Source organism: Thalassophryne amazonica, chromosome 6 (assembly GCF_902500255.1).
Source record: "Thalassophryne amazonica chromosome 6, fThaAma1.1, whole genome shotgun sequence".
Classification (NCBI taxonomy): domain Eukaryota; kingdom Metazoa; phylum Chordata; class Actinopteri; order Batrachoidiformes; family Batrachoididae; genus Thalassophryne; species Thalassophryne amazonica.
The window spans coordinates 45,768,112-45,786,343 of record NC_047108.1 but is presented as its reverse complement, the minus strand read 5'-3'; the positions used below and the strand labels follow the sequence as shown (position 1 = coordinate 45,786,343).

At 40.3% G+C, this 18,232-nt stretch overlaps 1 protein-coding gene across 2 annotated transcripts in view; it reads right to left on the bottom strand.

The window, feature by feature from the left end:
• The window catches only part of slco4a1 (solute carrier organic anion transporter family, member 4A1), a 93,237-nt gene extending 75,824 nt beyond the window's left edge, over positions 1-17,413 (bottom strand). Inside the window, exons 1-2 of one of the 2 annotated variants that reach the window (XM_034172121.1) lie at positions 17,293-17,413; positions 5,175-6,324 (exon numbers count right to left, since the gene is read on the bottom strand). In XM_034172121.1, the coding sequence (XP_034028012.1) occupies positions 5,175-6,036 (862 nt within the window). In that variant the 5' untranslated portion in view covers positions 6,037-6,324; positions 17,293-17,413. Of the gene's footprint in view, positions 1-5,174; positions 6,331-17,292 lie in introns of those variants that run through there. The other variant, XM_034172120.1, reaches the window with a different exon arrangement.
• Between the last annotated feature and the right edge of the window lie 819 nt (positions 17,414-18,232).

Below are 18,232 nucleotides of genomic sequence, written 5' to 3'. Positions count from 1 at the left end.
CGTGTGGTTCCGGTTCTACTTTGGAGAGGCGTCTCCTATCTTCGAGCCTGCCCACACGACACCTTTGTGAATTGACCTTTGTCCATTGTTGTAATTTGTTGTGTTTGTTGTGCACGTTCGCAACAGTAAAGTGTTGTTATTTGACCTATTCCATTGTCCGTTCATTTGCGCCCCCTGTTGTGGGTCCGTGTTCCTACACTTTCCCAACATGAACAGTGAAAAACATTTTTAAAACTGTTGAGACCTACCTGTTAAAAGTTTCTTAATAGGCATGTTGTTCTACCCTCTACAAACAGAAACCACTCTATCCTCTATAAGCAAAGGAGAATTGGTGACCAAAAAAAAAGTCATTTCCTTTAACACCATACTAATATAATCAAGTCACCAAGTCATCCAGAGGCATACATGTTTAAATTATGGTTCAAATTTTAACCACTCATTTTAGACAAGTTATTTAAAATTATTGTCATGTCTGAAGTTTATAAAGTGAAAATATCAGATATATGTTTTCATTTTAAAGTAATGTGCTAATTTTTAAGGTTTTGTGAGCATATGCTGTGCCAGGCAGCAATGCATTATGGGTATCATAAGGTAATCTCAGACCTTCACGACAGGACAAATGCATTTCAGACACTCTGTTCAGGGTCCACAGATAACAGCATTAAACGCTAGTGCCTAAAACTCTCGTGAATATATTCTCTGGGTTTATAGACATTAGTGTATTTGCGTTTGTTAAATTCCACGCATCTTAAATGCAGCAGACAAGGATTATCTGGAATTTTGTTTGACATTTTTTCAAAGCTGCTACTGCCATCTACTGGCCAGGAGTGTTCATGGCAGTATTAAACGTCTGGGTACATGGCTGCTCTCAAAGTGTTGTTATTGTCCATTGTCCAGGCGCTTTTTGTGTGCATATATTTGTTAACTTTGTATTCTAAAACTACGGTTAGAAGTAATTCTGACTCCTTATCGGTCCACACAGAATTTTAATCAGTACTGCCACCCAAAGGTTTGGCAGACTAATTACAACACGTTTATACGGTTCGATGTGGATGAATTTTTTTTTTTTTAAACGACGTAGTGTGGATGAAGTTTTTTCCCCAAACTGAAAGGGTAAGATATTCGGTTTTACAAATACCCGACAACGTGTGTACATGGCCTTATGTCTGTGAAAGGCACTATATAAATAAATTTATTTACTTACTAATACTGAGTGCACATTTTACAACATCATAAAAGTTTTAAAACATGCAATTGCGTGACACTTCCAGGGCCCGTAAAAATGCCTGTTTTTACAAATAAAAATGGAATATTTTACAAAAGCACATTTATCTTTAAACCAACACACGACACATGTCACATTAACGTGTTGGTTTACATAATGGATTACTGAACCAATCACTGTTTAGCACTTTTACCCAGAATGCTTTGCGGTCTGTGTTTGTTACAAAACCTCAGAATTAGTGCCTTATTCAACATTAAAAGATATATGTTATATTTTAACTTTGTTTAAATGACAGAATTGACATTAATGGAGTTATTCTATCAGTATTTTAAAAAAAACATAAGTTAGTATGACTTTATTTTTCAAGACCTCCGCCTGACCAGAGTGTTGAAATTGATAGGGAGCTGGCTTTATGGCTGCTCTTGGTGTGTCTCTGTGATGGGAGTGCTGTTGTAAACAAGACCTTCTAGCAGGGGCAGAATGTTGAAAGAAAAATGATTATGATTAGTAAAGAGTTGATTTGGTGGGTGCTCTCAGGATTTGTCTGTGCTGCTTCCTGCAGGGGGCAGCATGGTCAAACGTTCTTGCTTATTCTTTAGGTCTTTTACTGCTTTTGATGCTTTCAAAAGCGATCGTGTTAAAAATCAATTTCAGCTCTTTAGTAACTGCAAATGTCCCATAGACAACACCGGAATTTATCGGTTATCGATTATCTGTAACTTCTGATACATTTTTGGGTGGTTTATCGGTTTATCTTTATCAAAGATAACTTTTCAGTTATCTCATTATCTGTTATCGAAGTTAATTTTTTGGTTATCTGTGCCCACCACTGTTCATTCTCCTTCTCTCCAGAGCATATGTCCACCTTTCCAGGCTAGACTCAACTTGGTCTATAGTCACACTGCAGATCACAATGTCATCTGCAAACATCATAGTCCATGGAGAATTCTGTCTAATCTCATCCGTCACCACTGCAAACAAGAAAGGACTCAGAGCTGATCCTTGGTGTACTCCCACCTCCACCTTGAATGAGTCTGTCATTCCGACTGCACATCTCACTACTGTCACACCATCCTTGTACATGTCCTGCACTACCCTCACATACTTCTCTGCAACTCCAGATTGCCTCATACAATACCACAACTATTCTCTTGGCACCCTGTCATAAGATTTCCCTCAGTCCACAAACCCACATCCTTTCCAGCTCTGTCCCCTTGTCTGGCCAATTGGTACAAGTCCTTTCTACTCCTCCCATTCAACTTCTTGTACAGCTCACAATATGCCTTTTTCTTAGTTTTTGACACTTCTCTTTTTGCCTTATGCTACATCTCCTTGTACTCCTGTCTACTTTCTTCATCTCTCCAACTATCCCAGTTCTTTTTCGCCAACCTCTTTCTCCTTATGCTTTCCTGGACATCTTCATTCCACCACCAAGTCTACTTGTCTTCCTTCCACTGTCCAGATGTCACTTCCAGTACCTTCCTAGCTGTCTCCCTCACCACATCTGCAGTACTTTTCCAGTTGTCCAAAACTGCTTCCTCCCCATCCAGTGCCTCTCTCACCTGCTCACTGAATTTCACACAACAGTCTTCCTCCTTCAGCTTCCACCATCTGATCCTTTGTTGAGCTCTCACTCTCTTCTTCTTCTTAACCTCTAAAGTCATCCTATGCTGTCAAGCTACACTCTCTCCGGCCACCACCTTCAAGTCTCTAATTTCTATTAGCTTGCATCTTCTTCAAAGAATGTAGTCCACCTGTGTGTACCTTCCTCCACTCTTATGTCACTCTGTGCTCCTCCCTTTTCTTAAAGTAGGTATTCACCACAGCCATTTCTATCCTTGTTGCAAAATCAGCTCCCATCTGCCCTTCCACATTCCTGTCAGTGATATCATATCTACCCATTACTTCCTCATCACCTTTGTTCCCTTCACCAATGTGCCCATTGAAGTCTGCTCCTATCACCACTCTTTCATGCTTTGGTACAATCTGCACTACCTCATCTTACTCACTCCAGAAATTTTATTTCTCCATCTCGCACCCTACCTGTGGGGCATATGCACTGATGATATTCATCATCACCCCTTCAATTTCCAACTTCACATTGATCACCCTTTCAGACACTCGCTTACTCTCCAACACACTCTTAACAGACTCTTCTTTTAAAGTGACTCCAACACAATTTCTCTTACTATCCACACCTTGGTACAACAACTTGAACCCACTGTCTATGCTCCTGCTCTTACTTCCCTTCCACTTGATCTCTTGCACACACAATATGTTTACTATTATGCCACAAAATTATTTACAAGAACATGAAGTTCCTGTTTGCATGAGCCTCGTAGTTTTGCTCACAAAGTGCACCAGATTGATGAATTCCAAGAGAGCATCCCCTTGACAGCAGATCCAACATCCTCACATCAATGGCTCACTAAATGCTGCCAGAAACAATGTATTTGTGTATTCTGATAGAATATATGAACTAATGAAAGCCATTACTTGGTATTTGTACTTTAAGATTAAAGCGTATAAATTTTAAACTTTTTGTAGAAAAAGCCAGATTTTGTTGTTATCATGATTCATGGTCATAATGCATTAATAACATTACCGTATTCACACATCTGAGCACCCTGGGGCTTCCCCGCAAAACTGTGCTTGAAGTGGAGGTGGGCGTTTGCACAAACTATTGTAAATATTATGTTTCTGAGAGCGCCCATTTCAATAAAATGTCTGATTTCCTCACAAATAAAGAATAAATCATCTATCTGTTTTTTCCTCATCCTTTTGTCATTCATTAAATGTGTTCAGCTGATATCTGCCGCGGCAAAAAAAAAAAAGTGATGTGCACGGTTGGTTTTCAAAGTAACCACATGGATAATAATTAACATCACTGAAACATTTTGCACGCCATTTATATTAAAACAGAAAACTCTGGCTCTCATGGACACTTAAAAAAGTTCCTACATGTTTAAATCCAGGTGAATCTACAGTTAAATAACCTATTTGTTGCTGTCTGTACAAAGCTAGTCATATTGTCACAGAACACTTCCTGTTTGTTGCACAACAGTCTTCAATATAAGAGCACAGGACAAATTGATGATGAGAAAAATATTGTGAAAACATAGTTTTTCGCTTTATGCAAAACTATGAGGTGGTCATGGAATTAATTTATTTTAGGTGGGCATTTAATAAACTATAATTTAAAAAAAATAATTTCAATTCAGGTGGGCGCTTAACCAGCTTTCTTCAAAAAAAGGAGTGGGCTGATGCTTGGCCATGGGCCCTCAGGCACACAAATATGGCATTATTATTACTACTATTATTATTATTATGGTGTTGTTATTTTTGCATTATAACCATAAATAAAGATTAAAACAAAAGCTCCTTCACTGAGGATAGGGAAGTATGGGAAAACATTGTTTTTTCAAAAATATTCTGGTGGTCATGGAATTAATTTATTTTAGGTGGGCATTTAGTAAACTATAATTTAAAAAATAATTCAAATCAGGTGTGCGTTTAACCAACTTTCTTCAAAAAAGGGGGTGGGCTGATGGTTGGCCATGGTCCCTCAGGCACACGAATATGGTATTATTATTATTATTATTACTATTGTATTGTTATTTTTGCATTTTGACCATAAATAGAGATTAAAACAAAAGCTCCTTGGCTGAGGATAGGGAAGTATGGGTTGAGCTGCTTGGCCAATCTGCCACCGTGAGTCAGACCCGAATAACTGGCAGAACATGAAAGAATTATAATGCTTGTAAAATAAAAAAAAAAGGATGAATACTTTTTCAGGCATTGTATAATTTACAGTATAAACACACATAACATGAAATATGATTGAAAAACATTCACAATGAAAGAATGCCGACTATTTCAAAAATGTAACTTTTTTTTATGTTCTAACAGATACATCCAGTGCTGCACTTAACTAGTAATTAAAACTCACCAATATAAACAGGCGCATAGTTGGACATGACGTTCTCATCTAGGTATGTGACACCCAGCGTGTAGAGTGGTGTAGCTCCCACACCGTGCAGAAATTGGCCCAGCATGAACACAAAGCGATAGTTGGGCAGCCCTCTGCTCTGATGGTTGTGGCACAGGCTGGTACGATTGGCAGAACACATTCCCATGTGTTCGGGCAGACTGACCTGGTATGGTGGTGTGGTGAAGTGTGGCGAGGCAAAAACCAGAGATCCCATAGCCATGATCAATATTCCCCATCCCAGCCAACGAGGCTTGTGGCCCATCCCGCCAAAGTAGCTGACGAAAGCCAGACAGATACAAGAAGCAATGTCGTAGAAGCTGGCGATGAGTCCAGTCTGGTAGCTTGGTAGGTCGAAGCGCCGTTCGATAGAGGTGACCACTGTGTTTATGAAACCGTTGACGATCATGCCCTGTAGGAAAGAGGCCACACAAAGAAAGAATAATACCCAACGAGAGGTGTTGAAAATCTGGATGGCTTTGGGTGCGAGAGCGCCCCAGCCACATAGCTGGTCTGAGTCAGTGGGGATCACATTTAATGCCACAGGAGTCACTGCACATGGTGTGTGGACCCCGTTCAATTGCCCTGGCAGTGATGTAGCCCCGGTGAAAATATGGGGCCGATTAGGGCCATTAACTGTGCAGCCGCTTGGGCTTCTAGGCCCCAAACCTATGGGGCTACCTACTAGAGAGTCCACAGGGCTGGGGGTGTCCACTGGGCTTGGGGCATCCACAGAAGGTTCCCCACTGAGAGGGCCATCCTGTAGGTCAAGCAGCTCCTGTTTGGAGCTAAAGGAGGCGTTGGCATTAAGCAAGAATGGCATCACCCCTCTGAGGGGCACTGTGACACAGAAAAGGGAGCTAGATGTAGGAGTAGTTTGAAGTGGAGAAGACTTATTACTCTTTATCAAGATCTGTAGCAAAAAGGCATGAAAACAGGATTGGAAATCAGTTTTGGGTTAAGGTGTGCTGGTGACGTCAGGGCTGTTTTAAAAGTCTGACACGATCGTTGTTTGCACCGCACTGTGTCCTGCATGTATTCACACTGCTGAAAGTTTGATAAGGCTCCTCAAGTGCTAGATGTCCAAGGCCTGCTGCTGATTGATGACATCCTATGAAGACAAGAGAAAAACATAAGACATAAATTACATGAGGCATTAGTGTGACATCAGTCAGCAGTAATTCACAGTACCCTGGGCAAAAGTTGATAAGCTTACCACAGGCAAGTGGTGCTTTTCTGCAGAAGGCACAAAGTGCAGTTCAGTGAATGTGACCGTTTACCTTTTGATCACAAACTCAATAGAGCTCTTATGGTCATCATGCCTAATACATATACCACGTTCGGTGACAATCAGGCATTTAGGAAATGTTAGTGATCACAAGATTTTTTGACAAAGTACGCTTCAGTGACCTTGACCTTTTGACCCCCACAGTCTACAGATTTCTTGGAGTCAATACAGTATACTGTACCTAACTCACATACCAAGTGTGGGGACAATGGAGTAGTTAAGTTATTGTGCTCACAAGGGTTTTATGTGACCTTTTAGCACCAAAATCAAAAATGTCTGCAACTAAACTTATTTTTGCTCAAAAATTAAATGTATGACTGACTGTCTGTCTGACTGACTGACTGACTCCCAGCACATAGTGTCCCTCACGCCCACTGGCTGTGACATGGGAAAAGAACAATGCAAAAGAAAAATGCATGTTAAATAAATAAATAAAAAAAAAATAGAAGAATCCCAACATGAATATCAAGAGCGCCATGAGAGTACAATATCCTCCACTAGCAAATTCTGCTTTGGTACAAGTACTTGCTGCATTCTGGTAACATTTCAAGGTATGTGACAGTTGATTTCAGAATGCAGACACCAACTCATGAAACTGGCAGTGTCTAGGTTTGTTAATCAAGGGCCATAACTCTGCCAAAATGTGTCAATCTTGTACAATATTACAATATGTGCATTACCAACCTATAAGAAGGAATTGTACCAAGTTTCCCAAAATTACTAAAAAGGCGAGAGGAGTTGATTTCAGAATGCAGGCACCCACTCATGAAACTAGCAGTGTCTAGGTTTGTTAATCAAGGGCCATAATTCTGCCAAAATGTGTCAATCTTGTACAATATTACAATATGTGCATTACCAACCTATAAGAAGGAACGGTACAAAGTTTCCCAAAATTACTAAAAAGGCGAGAGGAGTTGATTTCAGAATGCAGGCACCCACTCATGAAACTGATGGAGTCTAGATTTGTTCATCAAGAGCCATAACTCTGGTAAAATGGGCCCAACTCAAACGATATGACAATATGCATATTACCAACCTATAACAAGGACTTGTACCAAGTTTCACGAAATTCCTCCTAAAAATGTGAGAGGAGTTGATTTCAGAACACTTATACCCGTTTTTGAGACGGATAGACAGACAGACATCACCATGACATAATCCCCCTTCGGCCTTCGGTCAGCGTGGGATGAAAAAGGGATGAGTGGAATTAAAAGAACACAGTCTGTAGTTGCCTTCTGATGGAGCACTCAAGAGATAATATCTAATTCACTAAGTTATGACAGACCCTGCAAACACATGATCCATCCCACCTTCAAACCTACCCTTTGACCTCCATACATACAATATAAACGGCACATAGCCACCTGACCTGCACTACTAGGGGAGGTGATGGTCTAGTGGTTAAGCGATGGGCTTGAGAGCAGAGGATCCTCGGTTCAAATCCCAACCTGACCGGAAAATCACTAAGGGCCCTTGGGCAAGGTCCTTAATCCCCTAGTTCAGGGGTGGCCACGTTCGGTCCTCGAGAGCCACATTCCTGACACTCTTAGTTGTCTCCCTGCTCCAACACACCTGAGGAGCAGGGAGACAACTAAGAGTGTCAGGAATGTGGCTCCCGAGGACCGAACTTGGCCACCCCTGCCCTAGTTGCTCCTGGTGTGTAGTGAACCCCTTGTATGGCAGCACCGTGACATTAGGATGTCACGCCTTGGGGCAACTGTTTGTTGTGATTTGGCGCTATATAAAAAAAAATTGATTGATTGATTGATTGATTAGGATGAATGTGAGGAATTACTGTAAAGCACTTTGAGCATCTGATGCAGATGTAAAAGCGCTATATTTAATGCAGTCCATTTACTATTCACTAGATCGACAGTTATCCAAAACTGCACAAGACTGCATGTTTATGACTGGATTTCTGCAGCACCTTTCCATCTGAAGCAGACATTCAAAGTGCTTTGCAATGATGCCTCATATCCATCCATCCATCCATCTATCCACCCACATACACTCACACTGATGTCAGTGTGCTACCATGCAAGGGACTCAGGGCACTTTGAGAGGAACTTGGGAACTAAAGACCCTGCCAAATTACATCATATGGATCATATTTTACCCCTTTAGCGCCCGCCCTCAAAAGAGAAAGCAGCACCCAATTCCTCCACACTGGCAACATCTTAAACGAACAGTTTCACTGATATTTTAAGAGACATTTTAGGATGACCACTCTAAATATTATAACATTCTTTAGATGTTGTCCAGGACTGCAGCCTTATGAATCACCAGGCGACAACTCACTGGTACACAAGTCCTTTCTCAAAATACTCAGAAAGAAAAATCTACTACAATATAATTAATAAAAAAATAAGTATGATTTGTTCAGTGTATGCAGGGACCTGTCAATGTCATTATGCATCTAAATGTGTTCCAAATAGGGTTGAAAGATTTCTTGAATAATTTGAGTAATTTGGTTACGAAAATGCTTCGAGACAAAATTCTCTGCCTCGAGGCTTCATTTAATTCACTATGTGCATGATTCATGCACAGAGTGCCGTAAAGCGTATACGAAGCACGGACTGCAAAATGGAGACGGACGGAGACGAAAACGATGACCGGCAGGGAGCACAAAATAACCCACAGAGAAAACGTCAGAAACTGTCGAAAAAGTGGGACCATTATCAATTAAACTGAAAGAAAAACACAGTACAATGCGTGTACTGCAACACGGAATTAGCTTTCCATAACAGCACTTCTTCCATGCTACAGTACCTGAGCTGAAAACATCCGCTGTATGCATCGAGCCTGCCAAGCGAACCCAAAGTTAATGTCACGTTCACAAAAGTATTTAATTTAGTTAAGCGATTGCTAGTGGGATGGGTATCGTTAAGTTTTTCATGTTTTTGTTTTGTTTTTTAATAAAATTTTGTTGGACAATGGACATACAGTAGTGTTCAGAATAATAGTAGTGCTATGTGACTAAAAGATTAATCCAGGTTTTGAGTATATTTCTTATGGTTACATGGGAAACAAGGTACCAGTAGATTCAGTAGATTCTCGCAAATCCAACAAGACCAAGCATTCATGATATGCACACTCTTAAGGCTATGAAATTTGGCTATTAGTAAAAAAAAGTACAAAAGGGGGTGTTCACTATAATAGTAGCATCTGCTGTTGACGCTACAAACAAAACTATTATGTTCAAACTGCTTTTTTAGCAATCCTGTGAATCACTAAACTAGTATTTAGTTGTATAACCACAGTTTTTCATGATTTCTTCACATCTGCGAGGCATTAATTTTGTTGGTTTGGAACCAAGGTTTTGCTTGTTTACTAGTGTACTTGATGTCATTGTCTTGTTGAAACACCCATTTCAAGGGCATGTCCTCTTCAGCATAAGGCAACATGGCCTCTTCAAGTATTTTGACATATCCAAACTGATCCTTGATACCTGCTATGCGATATATAGGCCCAACACCATAGTAGGAGAAACATGCCCATATCATGATGCTTACACCACCATGTTTCACTGTCTTCACTGTGAACTGTGGCTTGAATTCAGAGTTTGGAGGTCATCTCACAAACTGTCTATGGCCCTTGTACCCAAAAAGAACAATTTCACTCTCATCAGTCCACAAGATAGTTCTCCATTTCTCTTTAAGCCAGCTGATGTGTTCTTTGGCAAATTGTAACCTCTTCTGCACATGTCTTTTATTTAACAGAGGGACTTTGCGGGGGATTCTTGCAAATAAATAAGCTTCACACAGGCGTCTTGGAGATTGGAGATCATTGTAGATGAACAGCCTATAATTTTTTGCACCTGTGTATAAGTTTTCCCCTCTCCAATCAACTTTTTAATCAAACTACGTTGTTCTTCTGAACAATGTCTTGAACGTCCCATTTTCCTCAGGCTTTCAAAGAGAAAAGCATGTTCAACAGATGCTGGCTTCATCCTTAAATAGGGGACACCTGATTCACACCTTGTTCCACAAAATTGACGAACTCACTGACTGAATGCCACACTACTATTATTGTGAACACCCCCTTTTCTACTTTTTTTTACTAATAGCCCAATTTCATAGCCTTAAGAGTGTGCATATCATGAATGTAACAATAAGAAATATACTCAAAACCTGGATTAATCTTTTTAGTCACATAGCACTACTATTATTCTGAACACTACTGTATCACTCAGGCCCACTGCAGAAATTTCACCTACCTGCTGTCACTCTGGCCATAATAATCTGAAAAATGGTTGACTTTGCCAATAAACTAAGCTACGATACCGTGTTATCGATTGATAGCATTAGATATTAAGGTAATGTCACATAACATCACATAATTTGAAGCAAAGCTTGCAGCCGAGGCACTCAACTCAACCTTTATTTGTAAAGCACATTTAAAATGATAGCAGTCGACCAAAGTCCTGTACATAATAGAAAAATGGGCACCAAGTTACCTCCAATATTAAATAAATAAATTAAAATTAACAATAAAATTGCAACAGGCAATGAAACAAATAAAAGACGAACTAAAAAAGGGTAAAACGGGTGGGCAACGAGGGCCAAGACACTGCAGGTTTTCCTTGCAACCAATCACCTCAGCAGGTGGGTTGCTGATAAGCTTCTCCCTTGAACATAACCACCTGGTTGTCAATGAAATCACCTGCTGAAACACCTGAACATTAATGAGATCACCTGCTTAGGTGATTGGTAGCAAGGAAAACCTGCAGTGCTTCGGCCCTTCATGGCACATGATTGCCCACCCCTGGGGTAAAAGAATAGTTAAAAAATTAATAGAGATGCAATTGCTAATTTAGGAAACACCAGAGAAAAGAAGAGGCTTTAAAAGTCTCTAGGGACAGGGGTGACTTAATATTGAAGGGGAGTATTCACTCTGGAGTATTCAAATCTTTGAATCAAAGCTTTAAGTAGAAGCCTGCCCCCAGAATAAATTCAAAACAAGAAGCGTGTGGTTAGCAGAATGCAACCAAACAACTTCATGTTTGTGTGTGTGTGTGTGTGAGAGAGAGAGAGTGAGACAGACAGACAAAGGTTGCTATATTTGATTACAAATATACACTCAGTTGCCAGTTTATTAGGTACACCACGTGCAAAAGTAATGTGGCCCTGCAGCAAATGTCTCTTCATGAAGAAGTGAAGTCAATGTAACATGTATGATATTTAAAAAAAGACCACTGGATATTTGCAAAAGGACTGAAGTAGCTGTTGGAATACCACCAGCCACATGTGAAGGTGATGAAGGTTGGGAATTCCAGTCAATGCAAAATCTGTGCACTTGACAGCAACAACTACTATAGAGACAAACAATAGCTACACACACAGTGCTCTTTTTGTCAATGACCCATCTGTATGATACCCTCCAACAGAATGAGCACAACATGGGTGATTAATTTGTTCTTCCTTAAGGCATCTGGGTTTGAGATTAAAACATGAGATTAAGAATGTCAGACAGTACTTCCTGGTACTGACATCAAAATGTGCACAACAGCATAGGACATGTTGTACCAGACAAACTGAACCAGATGCTTCAAAAGTAACTGTGTTGAACCACATGAAAAACTACATAAAGTGGATAATTTAGACAGCTAATTTACATTTTATGTACTGGCCCCATTTCTTTACCCAGCGTAACTTGTAATCACATTTATACACCAGAACAAAGAGTTTCCAGTCAATGTGTTGATCTCAACTCCAGGGGCAATTTGGGTTCCGGTGTCACAGACCGAAAGGTCCCCCCTAAAAATTGGTCTGCCCTGTCTTTACTGTGCATGCGTCATTTGGGGCCACAGCAGCTCATCTGAGACTGAGTCTCTACACCCAAAGCGATCAAAGGGAATAATGGGATTATTAACCATCTGATGACAAGGTAAAACCTCTTAAATCATTCCAGAGTCAGTTTTAACAGAAACGAGGCAGTAATCAGTGAGTCGCTACTGACACTTTGAAATGACGGAAGCACAGTGAATGCAGCAGCAGCAGCTCATCTGGCTGTGGCGCTCTGATCGCTTCCTCTCTCTTTTATTATGAAATGCTGAATTTATGTGGAAATGATTGTTGTACAAAAACTTCAGATATCTGTCGCTGAGATAGATGATGACTGGAGTGCAGTCTGAAGCAGAAACGAGGTGATAATTGGTGAACTGCAGCTGACGCACAGAAATGACACATGCGCAGTGAAGGCAGGGTGAAATTATTTTTAGGGGAGGCCGTTCGATTGGCGACACCGAGATCACAAACAGGAAATAACAGCATTCAATCTCTGACCCTTGGATAAAGGGACAACTACCCACTGGCCTATGGCCATTTCAATGTTTTGAAATATGTTAATTAAGAAAATACAACTGGCCTACATAAGGGGCCTGAGCCCAGTGAAGCTGACCCCCCCACCCAAATAAAAAAAATCCAAGTAAACAGGCTGAGTTTGCCCTGTAGTTTCCAAAGGTATATGAATGCAGCAGCAGCAACACTCACAAACCGGCTTCTACACTGTATGAAAACATTCAGCTGGTCGAACAAAGTCGAACTAAACGCTAATGTTACAAAAACTAAGCAAATGATAAGAAGCAGTCAAGAACAACAGCAAAACAAAATATATGGACAAATTGAGGTTTCCGGCAGCATTCGTTCAGTTTAAAAATCCTGACGAAGCGCCAGCTGCATGAATGAAGCTGCTCGAAGGTTTAATGATGCCAAAGAAAGTCCAGATTTCTTGTTGTGTTTGGGATTCATTGCACTTCGTTAAGTGCAGTAGTTTTGACATAATCTTGCTAACAGACAGACAGACAAATAAAAAATAAATAAACGACAATGATTTTTTTTTACGTCCTTGGCAAAAGTAAAGACAATAACTCCAGTTCAAGCAGCTCCTCCGCGGCTGGAAAATATGCGGCCAGCCCAGCTGCAGAGCTGGGTGGCTAGAGGCTGATGGACTCACTAGACCACTTTCAGAAGCATTGTTCCTCTGTAATCATGTAAAATAAAACGTGTGTGTCAATCCCTTACAAGTTGTGTCACCTGTTGCACACATTCTGAGTCGCAGAGACTACATGGAGACGCTCGCCTGTGTATTTGTCGCGCAGGTTTTTTGGTCTGTTCAAAAATAAAGCAACACACAGCCGCTGTCCTGCGACTCAGGCAAAAGTGGGGGCAGGGGTGCCGAAAAGGGTAGAATAAGGAGAAGGATTCTAGTGATCCATGATTGACAAGGGTACAAAGAGGCCCTGAATACAATTATAATGCTGAAAAAATAACATGTGGGGTGGCCCAGTAAGATTTCTTTTCATGGTGCCCAAAGTCCTTGGCAGCGCCCCCTGTGTGGGGCATCTTTCCACCAAAATAATTTCCACAGAAAGTTCCCATATATTAAACTTTCTTTAGCACCTCAGCAGGACATCATCAGGGATAGGAACTGAGAACCAGTTCCACTTGAGAAATGGTTCAAGATTTTTTAGTCCATTACAATCATATGTATCAGACATGATCAGTTCCTCTTATTAATGCCACCATGTTTTTCTGACAGTTCCATGTTGGAAGCTCATGTGTCATAGTTACAGATGTTATGTCATAATGTCAAACTCCCGTAACCAACATAACAGCTGCAACGATGCTGAAAATATCTGCAGAACTTCATTTGTCCATACAAAAATTGACCAGGAATTGAAAAGGGAATCAAAAAAAGGAACTGAACCAATAAGCACACCTGATAATCACATCAATATTGATCAAGTGTTATCAATTCCCATTTTGAGATATCACTATATTGTAATTTAACAAAGCTCCTTGCTTTGTTCAAATACTCTGTGTAAACAATCAGCCAACATGTCAAGAATGTAGAAGTGGGGAAAAAATGGGAAAGAGTACTTCAGTCAATTCAGTCCACTTCCTCTTAAAATGAACACATCAAAACACAATGGGCAAACAACTCATGATCCACCTGATAAGCCACACTCCACTTCTCAACACAATATGAATGAAACTCTGCCAAACTATACAACACTCTTATCTTATCATCCCAAGGAACTTGGCACAGATCTTTTATTGCTGTCTTCATTCCAGTAATGCTTTGAAAAGATACTGCAAGTTATGTAAGTTAAGTATCTCTTGTCTCCTGAGAGCAATGTAAGAAGAATATAAGAATAAGAACAAGAGCAGAGATTTCTGTCTGCCAATCTGGATCCGGATCACCTCCAAAATTCAGTGGAGTCTTCCATGTCCTTATATCTATCTGTGGTGCAAATTCAGTGAGAATCAGTGAAGTAGTTTTGATATAATCCTTCAAAGCCTGTATAAAGTGAAATATTGATCCAGAATCCAGATCCGAATCACTTCCAAAATTTAATGGAGTCTTCCAGAGCCTAATATATATCTGTGTTGAAAATTTAGTCAAACTGGACCTCATGTATCAATGTTGCGCACTTGTGGCGTAAATTTACGGTGTAAATTTGAAGTACACCAAAGTTGCCGTGACATGTATCAAGCAGTGCGCACCTGCCCATTTCCGGCACACGCCCGACGTGACCTTGATAAATGCGGCGGGTGAAAACAATTGTAATTATAATGAACACGCCCATAAATATTCAGACTCCGCTTCAGACACACCCTCATTTTACGACATGGAAGCCAGGAAGACGGCAAAGAAAAAGAACTCCACCAATCACGATGCGTGCCAATAGAGTGTCAAAAGCGGCCGTCGTATTAATTGTTTTGTAGTATAATCAAAAAAGTGTTACAGTGGTCCCTCGTTTATCGCGGGAGTTACGTTCTAAAAATAGCCCGCAATAAGCGAAGTCCGCGGAGTAGTCAGCTTTATTTTTTACAATTATTATAGACGTTTCAAAGCTGTAAAACCACTTTATACACTTTTCTCAATCAGGCATGAACATTTTCTCACTTTTCTCTCATGAGTAAACACTCTCAAAGTTCAAACCTTTGTAGAGAAATAAGACCAACCTGTTTTCAGGCCCAAACATTTGTTTGAGAAATAAAAATAGAATGTTTTCCTATAAATAATTATGATGGCTTTTAGAACTAACAAATTTAATTTTAACGATCAACCTACAAGGTTGGACACATAAGAAATTATTTAGTGACTGACCAGTATTTCACAGTTCCTCTGATCGCGCCTCTTTGTCCTGGCGCCGCGCCACTGTCGCGCCTTTTTCCACTCACACCTCGCTGCAGGTGTCTGTTTCCGAGTGACAAACACAGTTATGAGTAGTTGTTGGCGCTCTTTTTTCTTCTGGGCGAGAAGATTCTTATAAACAGACACGCAGACCACAATGCACTGTAAAAAAAAAAGCATGCAAAATTGGACTAAAAAAATCTGCGAAACTGCAAGGTGAATCGCGTTATAGCGAGGGACCACTGTATTCTCTTTTCACGTCAATAATTCTTGACATGTGGATATTTGCTAGCTCAATTAATAAGACACGCCTAATTTTTCAGATTTCTTTATTTTATTGTAACAAACGAATGGAGACGACAAAACCTGATTGCAGCACGGGCGAAGGGAATGACAACACCACAGTTGTAATTATCAATTTCATTGTCTAAAACGATCACACCACATGACGTTAAGCTCAGCGCTGCTCTGGCTCCAGGCTCGAAGTCTGGAGAAAAAGGCACGCAGCGCTTTCTTTGCAGTCAGCGCTGTGGCCACAGATCGTGCTCGAGACCAACAATCCCGCAGAAGTGGGATTTGTATTGATTATTATGTAGTATAATCAAGAAAGTGTTATTTATGTAACATATGCATTGATTTGTATGATGGCACTGTTTATCATGTTGATCATTTTCATTTTTATGTGGATTCCAGCGCTGGTTCATTTTGGTGTATAATTTACACCACCTCTCGACCTGGTGTATATTTTCAGTGCACTGTACGCCAATGACCACATTGATAAATGCCAAGTAGCACAGCCGTTTTGGCGTACACCCCATATATGCTCAAATATCGCCGTACGCAACGTTGATACATGAGGTCCAATCTGTGTAGAAGTTTTTACGTAATCCTGCTAACAGACAGACAGACAAACAAATAAACGCTGATGATTTTATTACATCCTTGGCGGGCGTAATAAGATCAACTTTATTTATCCTGAAGGAAATTATTTTGCCAGAGATCCGAAACAGTGAACTTTTTTTTTTGGTGGTGGTGGTGATTAAAGACATTTGCACAAATGTTTGACAATATTGCACTTACCTCTGCATCACGGAATAACTCTGTTCATGTATTCATCCTGCATAGGAGGAGGAATTACACAGTGTGATTGCTACAGGTAGGAAAGACCTCCTGTGGCGTTCTGTGGTGCACCCCAGGGGTCTCAGGGGGTAGGAGGTGCTGTCCCGGATGCTGTGCAGTTTATCAATTAATTACAGCTTAAATTGTGCATGAACATGTACATGAACTAAAATATATTCATGTACAACTAAAATGCCAACTTGCCTCTGAGCTACAGCTGCAATCTTTAGCTGATCACTAGAAAATAAATAAACTGACAGTTAGTTTAATCATTATCATTCTTTGGTTCCACCTCATGAAATATTTAGATTTTTCAACTTGAGCTGAGTTGGTCAGACTGTTGGTCAGACAAAAACCAGACATCTGAAGAAAATGAAGAATTATGACGGACGCTTCAAAAGTTTAGAGATTTGACAATTATGTAATCACAACGATTATCAGATGAATTATTAATTGATATGATCATTATTATACAACACTATTAAAGAGAAACACCAGAATTCCTAAATTAAATTGGGTTTATCTTCCTACCTTTGTGATGATCAAAAGGACTGATGATGTTTCAGAATGCTGGTAAAATTTAGAGTGTGACGGGGCATAAAGGACACATGTGTGTATCGGGTCCTAAGCCTGTGTGTGAAAGCCTCTTATAGTGCAGCGCTGAGGCAGCACAGCAGTGAAGTGCCACAGACAGCATGTAGGCAGCTCACACAATCCACCTGAAACACAGCTCCTCACTGATACGACACTGAAACATCACTGCCTCCCACTGGAGCAAAAGTGCACTCGCCCAACAACTTCTGTACTCAAACACATAAATATAGTGAGGCAAATACTTATTTTCTTCACTACATCAAACTGACAGCATAGAACAGAAAAAAATATATCTATAGTAAAAAAAGGAGTTTAAATTACCTGTGTACAGATGGAAAAATATCATCCTTATCATAATGCCTTTTGTTTTTCAAAAGGCTTCTTCATACAGAACAGTGATTCCAAATGTATGGGCCGCAGCTGAGGAGGGGCTGCAAGGGTACTGATGGTGGCCTTTGAGGCTGTTAAAATAAAAATGCACCTGATTTTTATCTAAGGCCATCAAATATGGCCATCGGGTTATTGTGAAGCCTTTACGTCCGTCTGAACATGTGGTCGAGGCTCAGCATAAGTTTAGTCCTATTACTGCCAGAAGTTTTAAATTTACAGAGAACATTCTTGGTACAGAGACTTTGGACATGTTCACAGATGGCTAACTTCGACCTATTTTAAGAGGTTAAAAAATCACACTCTGTTTCATTCTGTTCTGTTTGTTTTTGAATGGCAGGGGGTGGGAGCCAATCAGAGTAGAGCTGCACTGTGACGTCAGTGGCTGGTTTTTCCAAAACCCCTTTGTTTTGTGTGTTTATATGCATGTTTCTCATTATGTAAAAGCGAGCGAGAAATAAGCACTTCCAAAACTGAAAACGCTGTTTTT